The following is a 21,497-nucleotide window of genomic DNA, read 5'->3' as shown; positions in this document are numbered from 1 at the left end:
ACTTAGATTATATGCATGTACATAGATATATACTCAGTTGGCATTTCAAAAATGATCTTGGGGAAATCCACTGATAGGTTCATGTGGCTGTCCATGCCAATCATCTTCTTGGTGTATTTCTGGGGAATAAATGCAATGACAGACTTTGGCTATTGCTTCAAACTACAATTACTACATCAAAATGTTGTGACTATGTTGTGACTATCAGATGACAAATTTACTTTCCTCTCAGAACATTACTAATTGCACACAATTTACCTTTTGAATAACCTGTAGCAAAAATAAAATACGTACCTATGTAAGTTTTTAATAATAAATTATTAGTTTTTTTTTAATTGAGGGGGCTTTCCTTTAATACTGAAAAATACATTATATTTTATAAAATGCATTAATTTTGGGGGGCAGTCATGTGGAGGAAGAAGATTAATCCTACTACCAGTAAAAGAAGTTCACATGTTTAGCATTTCAGTGAATTATAAAAATTTACATGTAGTACTAGGTAAAAATTTGTGTATATCTAAATGTCTGGATGAATTTTGCCCTTTTCTTTTGAAATTCCCTTGGGATGTGAAGTGCCGAATTCTGGCATAAAGCTTCCATAGATGGGATAGCAAAACAAGTATTTACATTTTTTCTTAAAACATTAAAATTTGGTGTATTATATCAAAAATAGAATACCATGTTATTGTTTCTACAATGATTTTCAAGACAACAAAAGCCAACAACATTTTTCTGTGGCACTTTAAATATTAATCTATGTTTCCCTTATGTTTACATTGATTGATTGACTGATTGAGACAGGCCTCACTCTGTTACCCAGGCTGGAGTACAGTGGTGTGATCATTGCTTACTGCAGCCTCGACCTCCCAGGCTGAAGCAATCCTGCCACCTTAGCCTCCTGAGAAGCTGGGACCAGAGGTGTGTGCCACCGCGCTCGGCTAACTTTAAAAATTTTTTGTAGATACAAGGTCTTGCCATGTAGCATAGGCTGGTCTTGAACCCCTGGCATCAAATGATCCTCATTTCAGCCTCCCAAAGTGCCGGGACTACAGGCCTGAGCCACTGTGCCTGACCATGTTCACTTTTTTCTTTTTTTGAGATGGAGTCTCACTGTGTCATCCAGGCTGGAGTGCAGTGGCGCAATCTTGGCTCACGGCAGCCTTTGCCTCCCCAGTTCAAGTGATTCTCCCACCTCAGCCTCCCGAGTAGCTGGATTACAGGCACATGCCACCATGCCCAGCTAATTTTTGTATTTTGAGGGTTTCACCGTGTCTGCCAGACTGATCTCAAACTCCTGAACTCAGGTGATCCGCCCACCCCAGCCTCCCAAAGTGCTGGCATTACGGGTGTGAGCCACAGCACCCAGCCATGTTCACTTTTTAAAGGGTGATCTTCTTCAAATATAATTTTCTGCAGCTGAACATGATTGGTATTTTATTATTATTGATTTTTAAAGTAGGAGAAAAAGTTCAGAGTTAGTTAAATGGGGAAACAACAAATGAAGATATTTCATTTTGTGGGATATAATTTTGTCATAATAAGCTCATTCTAAGTCATAAGTTATTGTGACTAGGGTAGTACTCTCTTACACCAAAACTCAGGTAATTTGCATCAGAACCAGTGAGATAACTCTAAAAGGTATGTTTTGTCTAGATAATCTGGCAACTGATAAACATGGCATTATTACCACAGAGATTTGTGTTTATTCCTATAACTCTCTTGTAATTAGATTAAACATGTCAAACATAAAATAATCATCTACAGATGATGCATCTAATGTAAAGTATTATTGTTCCACTGACAATTATATACTGAGTTTGTGAGTTCAACTTTCTTATTTTATTGCAATGACTTTCCTTTGACTTAACTTAATTACCAGTAAGTAGGCCAGAGCAGATCTGAATTGTGGATCTGAAGTCCTGAAGGCTTTCTAATTTATATATAATTAAGACCGCTTTCTTATTCAATTAGAAAGCAATAACCAGTTGGGTGAGGTACTAGGCAGACAGCCTCGCAATCTCTTTCTCTCTCTATCTTTAGAATTCGTAAAATGTTATTGACACTTGGACGTTACCTGTGGCTTCCACAAAGGTTTGGTTGGCCCTTGCTTAAGACAAGTGCCTGCCACAGGGTTCTGTTCACTTTTTCCCTCCTAGCAAAAGAAGCAGGCAATTTATGTTAACTGCATTTAATGTCATGTGGCCACTATGGAGAACACAAATACAACAACCATTTTGATTATTTGAGGGTTTTACTTTCCTACCCCAAATAAATCATTCTGAGGTAAAAACTTTGCAAATAATTTCAGTCTTTAATTTTTTTGTGTAACCTTTTCTGGGATTTGTTTTTTTCTTAGTGTGCAAATGAATGAACCAATTGGTGTAAAAGTGTCTTTGTTTAGGGTAAAGTTGGCTCTTATACAAATTTTGATGGCATCTAGGTCTCCATGGGCATAGAAGAATGGGAATCCCTATGAGTAGTAAGGTCAAGACTGCTAAAGTCAAGTAGTTTGGGTCCTGGGTAGAATACACCATTCTGCTGTACCATGCAGGCCAAGTCTAAGTGACCTGGATGCAAGGAAATTCTGGTTATGGGCCTTTGCAATTCTCAATGTGTGTTTTTCAATAGCTTCTTAAATTCATTGGGAAATAATCATTATAAGCAAAACCATGTAAGTTCTAAAGAATAATGAATCTATGTATGAAATCGGCTAAAGTCTGTTTATATTCAAAGTAGAAAAAACAATTAGAACATTAAATTATTAACTCAGTTTGATTTTTATTGTGAAAATAATCATTTCTAATTATTAAATAGAGTCCTCCCTATGACTTGATTAAATGCATCAGCCCAAGAACACATTGGCTAAGCCTGGAGACTTGCCTGTGAAAACTAAAACATGGACAATCAAACATATTCATGAAAATTAATTTCATATTTATTGGTCAATTATTGATCATTAGGAAGAATATATTAAAAGAAGATAAACTGACTTACAGTACAATGGAAATGTCACTATATAATTCATAAAATTATTGTTCTTTTATGCTAAAATATTCACTGGTGAGAATACTTAACATCTACTCTTAGCAAATTTCAAGTATACATTAATAAGTCACACTGTATATCTTGAGTATATAAAAATTTTTACTTTCAAATTATACCTCAATAAAATGAAAAAATTTCACTCTTGCTTAATCTTTAACTATAAAGATGTGTGGAAATGAGGAATAATTTTGAAAGAAACAAATCGTGGGCTAATATGGAGATTTTTATTCTCAAAACAAAGAACTTAATAATCTATCAGCTAACACCAGGGGGCTGAATATGTAACCTCTGAAATCCTGAACACAGTAGGCATTAGCTTGAAAATATGGTTTATCATAAGGATAAACAGCTAATTGTAATATTAATCACTGTATAAAGTGCAACTGTTATATATGTGTGTATATATATGTGTATATATGTGGCAAATACATTATCCTGATTCTCTTTTTTGAAAAAAAAACTTCATTTGAAAGCGCTTCAAGTCACATTTATAGAAACAAGAAACAATGGAGAAGTAAGCCAATTATGAACCTATCATACTGTCATTTCAGTTTCTTTGTAAAATAAAGAATACCATATATGAAGTGTTCTGGATCAAAAGTACTTTCTCCATTGACATGTAATGTGTAGCTATAGTATTAACATTTTGTGACTGGCTATAATTTTACTTGTTATTTATGAGTAATCATAATGCTATTATTGTGACATTTTAGGTCTGGTTCTACTTTCCAGTAGATTTGCCAATTTCTGACTTTGGAACAGAACTTTCCTATTTGTGGGCCTAACAAGGATTAACAAGCAGGCGTAAAATAATTTGTATTCTAATTAGACTGTAGGAACCAAGGGAATAAAGAAAATATTTTAATGTGGCTAGAAATATCTTTTAATGATGTAACACAGTGGGTCTTTGCAAACTGTAGCATGTTTTCATGTATTAGAACCATCTGGAGGACTTGTTAATCTATAGATTACTGGGTTCCACCCTCGGAGTTTCTGATTCAGTAGGTCTGGGGTGGGGCCCAAGAATTTGTGGTTCTAACAAGTTCTCAGGTGATGATGATAATAGTAGGTGAGGAATGACACTTCGCAAACTACTGTGTATACTCATATATACACACACATACACATAAATGCATATATACACATTATGTGTGTGGGCACATACACACATATATACTACTAATAAATGGTACTATAATGAAAGTAAAAGTCTTTTGTTTAAATAAATAGGTGATTCTCAATAGCTTAATGTTTTCTGCCGTAAGGTGAAATTTCTGTCCCAGTTTTAAGAAAAGGTTAAACTTGGGGTAAATTTTGTGCTTCCATTAGAATTTACAAAGTGTGAAAAATTATGCATAATAGATTACAGATTTTATTCACTAAACGCGACATGTAATTTATTAGCTTTTCTCTTGAAGAGTTAAAGTCAAAACGGCCTTGCCGAACTTACGTGACGTCTATGTCAGTAGTTTTGGGTGGTCTCCAACACTCAAATGATTACCTTTTACATATAAGAAGGGGCATGCTTCCAAAAGAATTTGGGCAATGACAATGTATTACTTTTGTACCAGCATATAATAAAATAACTGAGACTCTCCTTATTCTTCTGGCAAAATATAGTTCAAAAGCCCTCACAATGATATATGATCCAAATAAATATGAAGTAATTGTATTATGAGAAAACATTTATATGCTTAAGAAAATTAATGTAAAATTATTGTGAACCTACTTCCTTCAGGTAACTGTGCTGGGGCTTTATGTATTTAATCTCAAACTGTGATTATTTGCGAGCAAATTTTTTTTATTAGTACAAAAAAGATAAATTTATATTCATTTGTTAATCTAACTAAAAATGGAAGTAAACAGCAGCACAACATTGCTAATAAGTGATACTTTTTAGTTACATCAAATACAGTTTTCTTGTATGTCAGTATCTTGTCATTATTCCTTATAGCTTGGTGGGCAATTCATATCTAAACACATTTTGTTTACCTTCACAATCTTGATGAGCGTCTTCAGCTGGTAAATATGGAGCTGGAGGTCTAATCTATCAGTCAACCACACACAAATGACTTTCATGGAACTGCTGTACCATTGCTGGAATGGAGAATTGGGGCACAGGGGAGGAGAACAAAAAAGAAAACAACCTCTGCAGTATTCATTTAACAGATTCGGTAATGAGGGGGTAATAAAACACTCTGAAATGACCACAGATCAGCACTTGAAGTCAATAATGCTATAATTTCCTATTAACAGAATTGTATGCTTTGCTAGAAAATCTGTTAAGTTTACCTAGGCTGTTCTTTACATGAATTAACATTACAGTCTTTCAGCTGTAACATATTCACGGAAACAGTGTTTTTGCACTTTGCAGCCTAGTGGCCTGCTTTGTAATTTGTAGGTAACAAAGGGTCCTAAATACATGTTTTAGGACTGAATGGACAGCCAAGCAGCAGGAAAAAAGAGGTAAATTATTTTCAAAGGAAAATTTTCTATTGGCCTGCATGTTAAATAAAAATCAAAAAGAAGATGTGTTATGCTATAAGTCATGTAGCCAATACCTAAAAATTACATTTTAAAGGAGCGATGGTAAAAAAAAAACCAAAAACCAAAAAACAAAACCCTACAACTTATTAAACAGTAATCCTCAATCACACCTTTATCAATTAAATATTTACCAAGCTCTTTAAAACCATCTAAAATAAAGATTCCTTGAGATCTTAGGAAGAAACATTATAAAGATTGAATTCTTATAAGAATCACAAAATAGGTGTCAGTTGACCAAATTATGAATGAAAAGGATGTGTTTCATTTTGTAGTTTTGGAGGTTCCATAATTTTTCTGTTTATTACAACTCTCTTAAGAGAAAAACTGAAATTCTTCTTTAATGCATTTTTCTGCTCCTATATGTCTGTCAGACGAGTAAAAGAAAATGTTGTTCCTATTTTCAAATAAGACAATCTGCCATTACAAATGACATTTTTAAGGGATACAGTGAATCAGAGCTAGGTTTTGATAACACTCTAAGAATAATGCTACTCATTCAGACAAAAGTGAGAAATATCAATGTCCACTCAGCATTTAGGAAATGACAAAAGAGTTTTTTAAAGACAAGAGATTTTGTGCCTTGTTTGTATATACAAACATAGTGACAGTCCAGATCACGTATGTGTGTGCATACGTTCTTAAGAATTTAAACACAGAAAAAAAAATTAGAAAAAAAAATTTTTCTACATAATAAAACCGTAAATTCAACTTCTAAAATAAATTTTCACTGATCCAAGTCTGAAATTCATCTGGATTTATATTTATAAATTGTATTGGATACAATTTAGTTTAACAAGAAATGGTATTTTAAGTATAAATTAAAAACGAATTTTACATTTTTACCATGCTTATTTCTATTAATTTGTTAGTATAATGAACAAATATGCATCAAATGAGGTAATCTAATTTAAATGGATAACTGATATACTAAATAATAGCAATCAAATGGATAAATAAAAGCTTCAAGCTTTAAAAATGTGAGATGGATCATGATTTTTAGAACATATGTTATTCCTGTACCTAATTTTGCTCCTTCCTAATAAGCACTTTCTTAATATTCAGGACATGTAAAAATTTCAGCAATAAGTTTTATAAAACAAGACAGTCATACTCCAAAATTCCTAAAAAAGTAAACTTCTAGTAAATTCACTACTTTAACTGGCACATTAAGTCTCAAAATCTTTTATAGATACTTTAATTTCCAACATTAAATTCTATGCTACTTATTTCAAATTATTTACAGCTTCAACTTCTTGATTTCTATTTAATACAGGCAGACGCTCACAAGTATTGGTGATATTGAATATGAGTACAGTTAATTGAGGCCCTTCCACCACACCACACTCTAGATGATTTGAAAGTGAAAATATTGTCCTAATGGATGTGACTCTTAAAAATTACAGTCATTTTGCACGGGATAGTAAATTTTTCTTTCTTGTTGAAGGAGAGAAAGTATATGTACTTTACGAAGTCTATCATAACATACTAGTTACTCTGTTAGACTGCGCAGTTACTGTAACTTGGTAAGTTATATAAATTTGAGGGAAATGAACAAACTTTCTTAAAATTACTCTATATGCATCTTTATGTTCTTGAAAATCCTTATATAATTTAAAATTAACTTCATTTTTCCACCATATATAATGGCACTTATAATTAAGTGATAATTGAAAAGACATACAATGTAACACAGAAATCATTTATATATAACTTATTTAATACAATGCCAAAATGATAATTTTAGAGAAAAAGAATTTGGGAATAAAATGATCTAAAATTAACTGCAAAAACAGAAAAAGAGAACTATTATTAAGTAAAATGTTTAAGCTACTTTATCATCATCTTACTTTGAAGGTCAATACGTTGTTCTATTAGCAAAAGCCTCTAAGAAAAACTTATTCTATCAAATACTAATGTATATTTTTGGCTCCTAAGTCAAAGCATTTTCAAGAGGCATTTCAGCTAAATTAAGCAAATGATTAAGGAAAAGCAGCAACTTAGCTCAGAATATGTGCTGCCACTAAGAATAGGCTAACAACTACAAAAATCCCACTATGACTGCTTTCTTGTATACACTAAAACGCAGACATACACACACGCGCGCGCACACACACACACACACACACGCGCACACACCTTAAACAATGAAAGCCACCAAAGAGAAACCTTTAGCACCTTATTTCTAGTGCTGGAATTAATATGTCCTTCTTTTGACCACTGAATAGGGTAGGTACCATTTTCTCACACTGAGAAAAAAGTCAAAGGTAGGTTCTCTTCATTCCCCAACCCCCTCCACCAAACCAAACCAAACAAAAAATTGGAAAAGGGTGAATGTGCAGTAAAGTCTCCATGTTAGAAAGCGCCTTTTCACTTTGGAAAAGTTAATTTTATAAAACAACTTGGTTGACCATTCACTTTTCCCTGTAGGGGATGAAAAGGAAGGGGTGCCGCAGCTTGCACAGAAGGTATGGGAATGGCATTACTGCTTTATTCTTTGCCTTGGTCTACACAGGAATAAAGCAGTAAGTGTATATTTTACAAATTTTTTCTACATCAATCCATGACAGCAGCCTACCGCTTTAGCAAAAATATGTTTTTTTCTTCTTTTTGTGGTTCATTCAACTCCTGTAAGGGCATGCGTTACTCACTTCATTTTCTTGAGATATCTCTTTTAAAGCAAAAATAGAAGAAAAGGAAAGGCTAGGGTTGACTCTGTGAGACCCCTGTATTTATTCACACTTATTGTGCATGACTGTAGACTGGTAAATCATATTAGCAGCCCGTCTCCCCATCAAGCTGCTACTTGCTTTCCAGCCCTGGGAAGGTTCAACAAATCAACAGGAGCACGGAAAACAGAACATCAGTCTAATCTAGTGTTTAAGGTGAAGTTTTCAAACCCAATCTAAGAAGATCTTTAGAGCAAGCAACAAGCTGAAGGGCTCAGAAGGTGGTATTGACAATGAAAGAGTGTTGAAATATTGAGAAGCGCAGCACTTGTGCATTTTTAATAACAAGAGGGTCAACAAGGACACAGCTCCCTCAGTGCCAGGAGTTGCCACTGACTATGGAAATTGCCACACCAGGGCTATAAACGCTTGCAGTTCATCAGCTTTCTTAAACAGTTCATCAGCTTTCTTAAACACCCTGAACCCCCTCAGTGGACCTTTAGTCTTGAATTAACAAACCAAAGCAATGAAAGAGGGTGCAGTCTGAATGGCTGGCATTGATCCCCAACTGTGTCAGCACTGCTACAGGCCCTGAAAAACTCTTTCCATTGTCAATAGAAATTGACAAACCTCATCTCCTAAATAGTGCAGCTGAGCCAGGCGGGATCCACGCAGCTGTAAAGGGCTCTGCTCTTGGGGCCGGGGAGCACTAACAATAGAACAAGCATGAGCTCTTTGTCAGTCCCAGACTCGGCAATTTTCTAACAAGGATTAAAGTTGTTTCTCCGCAGAGCTGGTGAAAAGAGATTTAGCAACATACCGTGCTTTCTTCATGCAAGTTAAAGAGAAGTAGTTAAGGAATTTCATTATTCTGTTGACTATTGGAAATACAAAACAAATATATTAAATATGCACTCTCCTTTTTGCCTAATTTATAGCATTTTGAGGACGATTCAATTAAATATAACACGTATTGCCTGGAAACAAGCACTTCACCTTTATTTTGGAAGTTTTATTTTCAAAAAGTCCAGCTGCTTGCCACCTGGAATGAGGTCTCAATACATACTAATGCACAATGCCTTTAGACCCTCCAAGGCTGATATTCCTAAATCTGAATCACAAGACCACATAGGGTTTCTATATCATGGCTGCTTCAAGCAAATGATTTTTGTCAGAATGCAGCTTCTGATGATGATGGCAAGGTAAAAATAGCTGCTTCGCTAGGGTACAAATCTGTGATATATTTTCTACTTAAGTGTTTAGCTTTTTATTGATTATGAATTGGTACAACTAGCTGATGCATTTTTATTCTTCTCCAGCTATGCTTGTCTCAATAAGTGACAAAGAAAAGAAAAGAAAAAGAACCAAAGAACCAACACTTTTTAATGAATTAAGACATGAAATGGCCATGTTTCCATATTATGTATTTCTTCATTTATTTCAAAAGAATCTGTATGTTTAGCAAGAGTTGAGCCGTTGTGTTAAAATGAAATAACGCCTAGAAAATCTCACCTTAGGAAATACATACCTTTTAAATATAAAGTTAAATTAAATGAAAGAACAAACAGTACTTTTTAAATAATGAAGGCTTGGATAAATTTGATAAATATAAACCATCCTGTAAGATCATTTAGTAGTTTTAAAGAGCAACAAAATATTTAGAAACATTAATGCACTACAATTCACCAGTATATTAAAAAGTAAATATGAATGTTTCATTATACATTGAGTGTTCATTTTGTCAACAGTACATCTATTCAATGTAACTAAATGTGTGGCTCTGTTTCACTCATTTCTCATGTCTAAACACTAAAATGCAAATGTTATATTAATGGTAAATTTAATATAATAATATCAAGGTTCTTCCACCCTGTTAAATGCATCCCACTGAAACTATCATACCTGGTTCCATAAAACCAGGCACAAGCATTTTGCAAGTTTTGAGTGTGAATACTTTCCTGGCTTGGAATAGGAATAAGGGCTATATTTAAGGAAAAGTGAAACCAGCCTATTAGGGTTAAAAATACAGGAAGTGTTTAACCCAACCTATGCCAGTCACATTCCCAGCTCGATCCAGAGGCACTCATGGTGGGGAAAGAGAAGAGACTTGCATCTGGACACGGCAGCTGTGGGCTGGTTGTCAACACACCAGAGAAGATCACAAATGCAGATCCCGTGAGGGTAGGCAGTGCTAGCCCCTTTTACGCTACTATTTGCTTGATTGAGCCTGTTACACACCTTCTCTATGCCTCAGCTTTCTCATCTGTAATATGTGGGGTAGATTATATGAATCTATCTTTAAAATACTAAGATTTGAATGCTCTATAGAAATACTGAGTTTAAATTTGACTTAAAGGAAAAGGCATGATGAGCTTGTGATTCTTGTAAAAATGAATGGAAGAGAAAAACCCAGTTGTCATTCTGTTTTTACAGAATGACAGAATTCTTCCAGAATAAAGAAAAATCATCTAGAGTTCCAGAACTTTCTATTGTCTTTTTTTTTTTTTTTGAGATGGAGTCTCGCTCTGTCGCCCAGGCTGGAGTGCAGTGGCACAATCTCAGCTCACTGCAAGCTCCGCCTCCTGGGTTTACGCCATTCTCCTGCCTCAGCCTCCCCAGTAGCTGGGACTACAGGTGCCCGCCACCTCGCCCGGCTAGTTTTTTTTGTAATTTTTAGTAGAGACGGGGTTTCACCGTGTTAGCCAGGATGATCTTGATCTTCTGACCTCGTGATCTGCCTGTCTCGGCCTCCCAAAGTGCTGGGATTACAGGCTTGAGCCACTGCGCCCGGCCCTGTTATGTTTTTAACTTATTCATCTGGCCTCTTAATGTATAGACATAAAAATGAAACAATAAAGTATACTGAGGAATGAGATTTATAAAGGACTGTGAATTACAGATACTGTTTTTATTAGTATTATTTTTATGAATTCTAATTATAAAGGCATCTGATATTTATTTTATCCTTCATAGGAAGTGCAAGTGATTCAGTTAAAATTTCATTTAGGCCAGTGCAGTGGCTCAGGCCTGTAATCCCAGCACTTTGGGAGGCAGAGGTGGGTGGATCACTTGAGGCCAGGAGTTGGAGACCAGCCTGGCCAACATGGCGAAACCTTGTCTCTACTGAAAATATAAAAAATTAGCTGGGTGCGGTGGCGTGTGCCTGTAATTACAGCTACTTGGGAAGCTGAGGCAGGAGAATCACTTGAACCTGGGAGGTGGAGGTTGCAGTGAGCTGAGATCGCGCCACTACACTCTAGCCTGGTTGACACAGCGAGACTCTGTCTCAAAAAACAAAACAAAACAAAACAAACAACAAACAAAGAATTCATTTAATTATTATGATAACATTGATGAAGTGGGTGTAATTATTCCCATTTTGCGTATCTGGAAACCGAGTTTACACAGACACAAAACTGAGTTTAGATTAAGCAATTTACTTATTCAAGTTTATACAGCAAGTATGACTTAAGTGGTATACTCCAGAGTCTGTGCTCATAACTCCTGTGTTATTACACTTCTCTTTAGAAGGACATCTGGATTTCTGTTTTGTCAATAACACCTTTGATTCTTAAGAGCAGTTCGGTGCTTCTAGCAGAAAACTAGGAAAAGTGTCATTAGCATTCATGGTCCTTACTGACAGTCACTGTAACATAGGATTGTGCACAAATAGAGAAGGTACCTATTAATTATTTAAAAAAAAACCATTTAATTTGTTTTGCAGGTTGAAGCAGTCCACATTTCTAAAGATTAAACAATTCTGTAAATCCAATAATGTAATATACAATGTAAATAAATTCTTTGAAGAATCACACTCCTTATTAGGATAACCAGTCAAATGGCTATTATGCTATACATCTCATATACTCTCTTAAGATGCATTTTAAAGTGCTATACACCATAATGATTAAAAATACTGGAAAATATTTGTTCTACTGTAGCAAAACAATGCAATGTGGAAAGAAGATCCTTGGTTCATCCATAGTAGAACTCTATATATGGGACTTTCTTCATCATCTTTTTTTTTTTTTTCAATCAGAACAGAGAAGCATGCAATTCATGCTGCTTTTTTCCATGTTGAATAAAGTCATATTCAGGGCAATTTTCATTTTTTAACTCCATCAGGAAGTTTGCAAATTAAGAATATCATGTCTATTAAGGAATGAAAAATGTAAAAAGTGCTAACATGGAGAAGGTTGGTATAAAATAGGTGCCTAATAAATGCTTGTTGAATGCTGAAAAAACTTCCCTATCTTTGGAGTTCCATACTTCATCTTTTAAAAAATACATGAATATAATAACAGAGATATTTACAGACAAATTAGATCCTCTTCAGTTATATAACAGAATAAGTTCAAAAACAGGACAAGTTCCGTAAATTGGGAACTACAAAAGCTCTTTTCAGTTCACTACTACTTCCAAAATTCCCTTCATTCCAAGATGTCCTCAAAGTAATAAACTATCTCTTTCTTCAAACTACATGAAAAGTATTTAAAAAATACAGTTCTTTATTATTAAATAAGCAAGTGCCTCTGCAAGTTTATTCTGTGGCTCCTTTCCTAGTACTAAAAAGACTAGTAATTATAAAGGGAAAATTCCAGACAATCAGTTGTTCTCCCCTCCCTTTCTTAGTGTCCTTGATGGGATGCATACTGGTTTGGCTAATCTTTTGAGTGAGGTGACTAGTTAATGGTTTGGCTCATTGATAAATCCAGTTATAATGGTGTGTGTACTAATTTGGGGTGTAAACATCATCTTTATGAACGATTCCTTTAGGCAGTATGACATTTTCAGCTGGTTGACTTATTTTGAACATAGTATATAAAATTTTGGTAAATATTGCATTTTAAATCCATAATATAGGATTTACATAAAAGTATATTGGGCTCTTGGAACTGCTATTAAATGGTACAACTTAGTCTTGAGATAAAACTCACACCTGAGAATCAGCTGTTAGCAGGTCTTTCTGCTTCAGTTTCCTTATAAAAATGGGACACATTCCAAAATCTTCTTTTAAGAGTTTCCTAAGGACAGGAGTAGACAGCTACCTTTCTGTCTCTGAGTCCCGGTGCAGTCCCATGGGAACCTTTTTCAGCAAAATGACCCACCTGCAGCTCTGCCACATGCTAGGCTTCTCTATATCCTCGGTCTCTGGGCATGCCCATTCCTCTGTCGGGACTTTATTCCCAACTACATCTCCCTGTCCAGATTCATGTCAGCCTTTAAGACTCAGCTCAACCATTCATTATCTCTGCTTTTTAGCCAATACTATCTCTTACTAGGTACAATTATGGGCTCACCTATTTTCTGCTCCTAGAACTCTACACAGGTGTCTGTAAAAATATTGCACAATGTAGTTTATGTCTCCCTCAATCAGCTGTGAGTATACACAAGGCTTTAACTGAATCTTACTTGTATTGCTATCTCCAGCCCTTAGTAGAATGTCTGGCACAGAGCATGCATTCAATTTTCATGAAAAGACTGCATGCATTTAAGTATTTATAAATATAAAATTATATATATATTATATCTATAATAGTAGACAGGCAGCTTTTCAATAGACAAAGGACAGATGAATACTAGAGCCAGATTCACTGTTGACTTGAATCACATATTTCCTTAATAGAAAAATAATTAAATACATGTAAAGCTGTATAAATCATTGAAAAGTAAACAGTTGCATTTGGCCAAAAAAATTTAAAACAGGACTCAAATGGGGCTTAAAATGTGACAGTCTAATTTAATTCTAGGTGATGAATGAAATAAATGAGAAAGCACTATAAACTGATAAACTTTCAAATCTATGTACATATATGAGAATACACACACACACACACACACACACACACTCACTCACTCACAAAGCTATGCTAACACTATGAGTTCAGATGTTGATGTACTCAGTCCTCCAGAGGTTATCCCCCAAGCAGGGAGCTGCCTGTCTAGCATATGCTCAGGTCTAAAGGTACTCATTCTGAGGCCATGGGGTATATTGGGAGGCATGGGTGGCTGTGCTGCCTGTGTATTTTCACCACTAAGTGACATGTCCTGGGTGCCTTCTACGCTTGTTGGCTTTGTGAGCTGTTTTTAAAGAAAGGCAGAAAAATATTGTTGCTGTGGAAATAGTGACTTCTGTCTGCAGGGATATAAGAGCTTGTTTGGGAGCTGATATAAGCCTGGCTTTTGAACTAAGAACCCAGGAAGAATAGAGAGCAAGGGTGTGCTCTTATCTCACAGTCACGTCATTTGATGCAGGTGCTAGAACTGGATACAAACTTTGTGTTGGCTCTAAACCTTTAGCAAGTTCACAATCATCCACTTGAAGCAGAGGGAGAAATAAACAATTTAATAGATTAATTATTAGTATCTATTTTGAAACAGAATTGACTTTCAGTTCACCAGAGTACTTTCATTAAAAAAAAAAAAAATCTGTGGATAGCTATTCTTCAGATAAAAAATAAAACATTTTATGTGGAAATAAAAATTTTTCAAAAATACCCATTTGGTAAGCTCCCTTGTGGCAAGGACTTGGTCTATCTTGTTTAATACTGTATTTCCAGCCTCTAGCAAAGTGTGTGGTCTAAAAAGTGCTTGATAAATATAAGTTAAATGATTAAATAATTAATAAGAGGGGTTTCAACTTTCTATTCTCACTAGATTCCTACTGAGTCATTGTGACATAGATAGCCATCTCTATGGGCAAAGCCAAGGCCTGAAGTTTTAATCTCCACATTCCCCACCATTTTTTTACACATAGTAATTGAATGATGAGTTTGTTTTCTAGATCTTATAATGTAAAACATCAATGAAATGGATATTCTACATCAATCAACATGCACTTTTACTGCCTCAAAAATAAATATTCTACATCAATAAACTTATACATTTATTGCCTATCTTTTTTTGAGACGTAGTCTCGCTCTGTCACCCAGGCTGGAGTGCAGAGACACGATCTCAGCTCACTGCAACCTCCACCTCCCGGGATCAAGTGATTCTCCTGCCTCAGCCTCCCGGGTAGCTGGGATACAGGCATGTGCCACCACACCCGGCTGATTTTTGTATTTTTAAGAGAGGTGGAGTTTCACCATGTTGGCCAGGCTGGTCTTGAACTCCTGACCTCAGATTATTGCCTGTCTTTAAGATATGTAGCCAGTGAGAGAAAAAGTCAACAAAAACAAATACAGGGAATATATGGAACTACAGAGGTCAGTAGAGCAGAAGTATGGGAAAGTTATATATTGGAATGAATAAATAGAAGGCTTGAAAGAATCTTGTTCAGCCACATTCAAATACTGCATCCTATCCTTGACTCTAAACCCTAAGCATGACAGAGAACACTTTGAGAAGTTTCAAAGGACAGCCACAAAGATGATTAAAGGGCTAGAAAAAAAAGGCCTACGGAGTGAAGTTAAACAAACAGGGATTATTTATCCTAGAGTAGACAAGTATGACAGGTACCTTAATAACAGTCTTCATATTTAGGAAGGATTATTCCTTAGAGGATGCTGGCTACCTGCCTTTTGTTCTCCAATAAGAGAAAAGAGAGAAATGGGTTTAAAAATCAGCATGAAGAATGTAGGTGAGGTAGGGGTGAGAACTATTTTTTTCCCCCAGTGAAATATTTTATCTGTAATAAGAGAGCAAAATTTAGATGATGTGTTATCTAGGGCTGCACTAAGATCAGGAAATTCAGGGCTCTCTCTTACAGGTTAGGTGTTTATACAAAAGTTTAAAATTATTTTATATATAGTTTCCTGCAAATGCATTCAATAATCACATGTAATGATGGTTCTGTTGCTTCCTTACACAGATTTTTTTTTTTTCTTTACTTGGATTTAGTCAACATTGGTGACCTGGCTGCCACTGCTGTGCCCACTTGTGAATGGTCTGACCTTGCAGAAGGTGTGATTCACAGAGGGGAATACAACAAGCCAGCATAGAAAATGGCTTTAAAGCCACCATGCCATTTGTTTAAGAAGTTAGGATGGAAGGGATGGAGGGTAGTAGCTATCTGTTCTACGAAAACATTGCAGTGGTCAACCGATAGAAATGCTGGTCTCAGGGGAAGCCTAGGCATTTCCATGAACAAGGCACTAGAGACCAGTTGAAGTGCAAGCATGCAAAGTCACAGGCTCTACATAGAGAGGTCAGAATTTCTAGACCATCTTAAAGATGAAAGATACATGAAAGCAAGGCTAAAAAACTTTCAAAATGCTCAACATGTTCCTTATAATCAATTCAACAGTCTTTTATAAAATCAGTAGAGGGAATATTCTAATTTCTTCAGTGACTTAAGCCTTTGTTACTGACTCGCGTGGATGAACGCAAACATACATTTATGCAATTGGTGTTTAGAACAATTTCTCCATGAAAATGAAAGTTGTGTCACCTTCCATTCATCAAACACAATTTTACCATTGTTAAGAGAGCTTAGGTGATCAACATTTTTCTTTTTCCTATTCAAGCAAAATCCTCTGGTCAGTCTGCATGTGGAATTTCTTTTTTTTAATTCTAGGCACAATTAAAGGTGAGTTAAGGCTCTGGTGGAAATCTAAAGAGCATCAGCAAATCTGAGCACTGCTCAGCTTTTGAATTGCTTTTCTACTTCTCAGTTCTTTTAAATGGTTTTCTATGGCAGGAACATTTTTCTTAATTAGTCACAGCTAATTAGTGTTCTGGCATAGACAAGTAATCAGAAATGTCAGAGCTGCAAGGCTACATCTCCCTAATCCTTTGATAATAATTTAGCCTCCTGGGAGGGCCCCAAGCTGCGGTAAGTAGTGACTGACAATAAGGCAAAATTAGGTGGGCAGCAGACCATTAGGATAGAAAAATAAAAAGCACTACCAAATCCTGCTGAGCACCATCAGGCAACTAACTGCACTGCCAGATGAGGTGCCTGTTTAAGCCTGTGTTGTTAATTAGCTGATTCTACCAGACCTGCCACATATGTCCAGGTGCCTCATGCAAAGATGTGTATTTCTGGGAATGTGCCAAATGACAATTGTGTTCCATGATCACATTTCAAGAATCTAAGCAAGAAGTCCACATATTTCTTGAACATTCTTTTGAATTATCAAAGAAATAAGATCAACAAGCTATAATACACTTTCTGATTGAGTTTCTTTTAGGCAATTGGGCATGCTTATCTCAAGGTTCTCAGGTTTTAATTCACCAACAGCTCTGATTCAAATGAAGGCCTTTGGCCTCTCTGAACCACGTCTGGACTTGCCAAAGCTATTTTGGCATACACCATACATCAAAAGTTGATCCTTTTATAAATTCTTACACTTACAAATAATAACTTAACATTACAATGAGGATTATTAACTCAAATGAACCAGACAACTGTAATTCGAGAGCAGAGGTTTTAAAGAGAAACAAACTTTAAGGAAAAAAAAAAGCTGAGGAGCAGCTCTGTATGGCATCTACTGAGGCAGAGAAGACAATACAGAAACAGGCTTGGCTATGACTATCTTAAAACAGGCCAAACAACTTCAGTTTGAGTCCAAATACCATAAGTAAACCAAAGCAGGATTATATACAATGAAACACAACAATGACAACAGCTGGAAAACAATGTGTTAAAAGCAGCTAAGTAACACGTTGCTACAACATGTGAGATGAATGAGACACTCCTCCTATCATACATATAACCAAAAAGTTAAACTTTTTATCTACCTTTAGTACACAATGAGGTACTGAGGTACACAACACAACGATGTTTAGAAATAAATTACCTCGGCTGGGCATGGTGGCTCATGCCTGTAATTCGAGCATTTTGAGAGGCCAAAGTGGGGAGACTGCCTGAGTTCAGGAGTTCGAGACCACCCTGGGCAACATGGTGAAACCCTGTCTCCACTAAAGTACAAAACATTAGCCAGGCATGGTGGCACACACCTGTAGTCCCAGTTACTTGGGAGACTGAGGAAGAATTGCTTGAGCCTGGGAGGCAGAGGTTACAGTGAGCTGAGATTGCACCATGCACTCTAGCTTAGACTACAGAATAAGAGTCTGTCTCAAAAAAAAAAAACAAAAAAACAAAAACCCAATAAATAAATAACCTCAAACGGCCTCAAGTACATCACTGTACTCATATCATACATCCCTTTCTACTGATGGAAAAGGAAAATAATGGCTATGACATGAGAATAATATTAGTATTTTAGTGTTGATAGGAAAATCATGGTTGGGCATACTGGTACAACAGTTAATTATTATATATAATAGTACTTTTATACAAAAATAAAACCAAAATGAAAATACCCTAATGGGAATCTATACTAATTTATGAAGACCATATAACAACTATACAGTTATTAAAAAGTGAAACATAATTGAAAAGAGGAAAACTGCTATTTTAAAACCGACATTCACATGTAAGAAAGTTTCCCATTTTTCTTTTTGAGACAGGGTCTTGCTCTGTCAGCCTCAAACTCCTCGACTTGGATGATCCTCTCGCCTTAGCCTATGAAGTAGCTAGGACTACAGGAACACACTATCACGCTAGGCTAATTTATATATATATATATATAAAATATATATATAAAATATATATATAATATATATTATATATAATATAGCAACAAATAACATAACATAATATAGCAACAAATTGTTATATGTTGCTATATATATAATATATATTATATATATAGAGAGAGTAACAATTTGTTGCTATGTTGCCCAGGATCTTCTTGAACTCCTAGACTTAAGTGATCATTCTCATGTTGACCTCTTGAAGTGTTGGGATTATAGGCATGAGCCACCCTGCCCAGCTAGAATACTTCTATATCGTGGAATTATAAGACATGCAAGAAGGCAAAGATGGTCTTCCATCTCAGTGGGTTCCAGCCTGCATTCCTAGTAAACAGGCTGATTACATACACAAAGAAACTCGCCCAAATAATATGATTGAAAAAGTACATTATCAGCGCTAAATGCATACAACCAAGTGTACTGTGAAAGTTCTATTTAATGGTCACTCTTATCTATGTTTTGTTGATTTCAATTGTGTATTGTGAAAGTTCTATTTAATGGTCACTCTTATCCATGTTTTGTTGATTTCAACCATTCTCAGGAAATCAACATAGTAATAAACAATCTTTAAATACATTAAGAATAGCAGTGTTAATCTTACCAAGAATGAGTAAATTCTCACATCAAAATGTTTGGGCACTGATGTGAAACACTAGCTCAAAAGTTCTGGGCAGGCTGGGGGTGGTGACTCATGTCTGTAATCTCAGCACTTTGGGAGGTGGAGGCAGATAGATCTTCTAGGGATAGGAGTTTGAGACTAGCCTGGCCAACATTGTGAAACCCTGTTTCTACTAAAAATATAAAAATTAGCCAGGCGTAGTGATGCATGCCTGTAGTCCCAGCTACTCTGGAACTGAGGCAAGAGAATCATTTTAACCTGGAAGTGGAGGTTGCAGTGAGCCGAGATTGCACCACTGCATTCCAGGCTCAGTGACAAGAGCAAAACTCCATCTAAAAAAAGAAAAAAGTTCTGGGCATATCCCCCTTTCTTAAAATTTGGTAGTCCAGAGGCAAACAAGAGCATGTAAGTGCAAAATCAGTTTCATTTTGAGAAGCACATTCGGTTACAATATTTTCATTATTTTCTTTTTATCTTACACTAATAGGCTACTGAATCCATTTATATAGTATAGGTCAATTTTACTTAAAATGTTTAATTTAGAGTTTCTTTACTGGAAAGTAAGCATTCTTTTCAGAGAAAGTCCTGGGAAATTAATCCTTTATAAAATGCTGTTTGGATGAATATAACTGATTAACTATCATTTAAAGAATTACTTTAAATTTTACAAGACATCATAACATTAAAAAAATCTTGTGGAGATGAAACTCCTCCACAATTAAACATTTAATCAATTTATAACAAAGAGCATGTTTAATCTGCATGATTTACCAATTAAATATTGTACCCTGATGTGTCTTCAGCATCATGAGAGCTAAAATGAGATAGTTCCCAAGGGATTCAAGGTGGGCAGTGCCCAATAAATGCACAATGGTTTAGAGAGTTAGGTAGGTTTAGTGTCTATCTGGGAAAATAAGATGTGCTTCAGTCAACTCTCAATTACCTCCACATTTCAACATTCTTGAACCTTGGAAAATGACAAGAGAAATGCTGTTGTGGTCATTACTACAGATGTCAGTTTTGACTTCTGAAACATCACTACTTTCCAGCCCAGAGAGCCAAAGCTCTGAAGAAATGTACCGGCATCTCTGCTGGCACATGTATACCCATGTGTGTAGCTTGTGCTACATGTTCTGAAACCTAAGAGAGTGAGCAGCCACTCTGCCTAGGAAGAAACATCATAGTAGGCATTAAAAATGGAATTGAAGAATTAGAAAATCTTAGTCATACTTTTCATATTGGGATTAGGTTGAAGTTGGTTTTGATTTGATAAAAATTTTAAAAAGACTGCTGACAATGATGTCTTCTGTGTTAAAAAAAAAAAAAAAAGACATTGGGGTAAGAGAGAGAGCCTCAAAGCAGAAAAACTTTCTTTTGGTATATCATGATCTTTCCTACTACAGGATAATTTCTTTCAGGTTTTCTTACCCAATAAGTCACTTTTTTAAAATTGGAAAAGTAAATGTAGCATGTAAATTATAAACTTAGCATGTGCCTCAGTGGCCACGTGAGAGGCAGAGATACCCTCTGTTTAAAACATCCTGGTCACCTGGAAACACTGAGCCTGAATACAGAGTATATGTATTGCAACTTTTTAAAAAAAAATTTGGATTTCAGAACCACAGTGATAGATATACACAATGTCATATAGCGCAGCTATTTTTGTAGATAGATTTTCTTTTCTATTAATTTACTGCACATGCTACTGCTTCTTGGGTGGGACACTTTGTTTTCACCTGGCTATCACAAAATAACTTAGAAATTACTATTCTGAAGTACAAGATCCTTTATGCAACCAGCCCAGTAATTTCTGTCATCATTGCTAACATTAAAATTGGTTTAAAATCTGGAAGAGTTTCAGAAATCATCTGGAGTTCCAGACCAACATCTTTAGTTTACATGTACTAAGTAAACTGAGTCTTACACAGATGGCATAACTTTTTCAAACTCAACCAGATATTTAATGGCAGAACTGTGGTTGGAACTCAAGTTCCTGCATTCTCGGACCAGAGCTTTTCCCATAACACTATTTTATCATTTCAAATTTTGTAAGTCAGAGGTAAGGTAGAGACAGCATAGAT

At 35.6% G+C, this 21,497-nt stretch overlaps 1 protein-coding gene across 14 annotated transcripts in view; it reads right to left on the bottom strand.

Moving 5' to 3' along the window:
- The window catches only part of CADPS2 (calcium dependent secretion activator 2), a 567,394-nt gene that overhangs the window by 1,030 nt on the left and 544,867 nt on the right, over positions 1 to 21,497 (bottom strand). For all 14 annotated transcript variants that reach the window (XM_050782592.1, XM_050782594.1, XM_050782597.1 and 11 more), the window contains one exon: positions 5,038 to 5,142. In XM_050782592.1, the coding sequence (XP_050638549.1) occupies positions 5,038 to 5,142 (105 nt within the window). The remainder of the gene's footprint in view (positions 1 to 5,037; positions 5,143 to 21,497) is intronic.

Source organism: Macaca thibetana, chromosome 3, assembly GCF_024542745.1.
Source record: "Macaca thibetana thibetana isolate TM-01 chromosome 3, ASM2454274v1, whole genome shotgun sequence".
NCBI classification, from domain to species: Eukaryota; Metazoa; Chordata; class Mammalia; order Primates; family Cercopithecidae; genus Macaca; species Macaca thibetana.
Note: the sequence above shows the minus strand (reverse complement) of the source record. Positions and strands in the feature narration are given on the sequence as shown.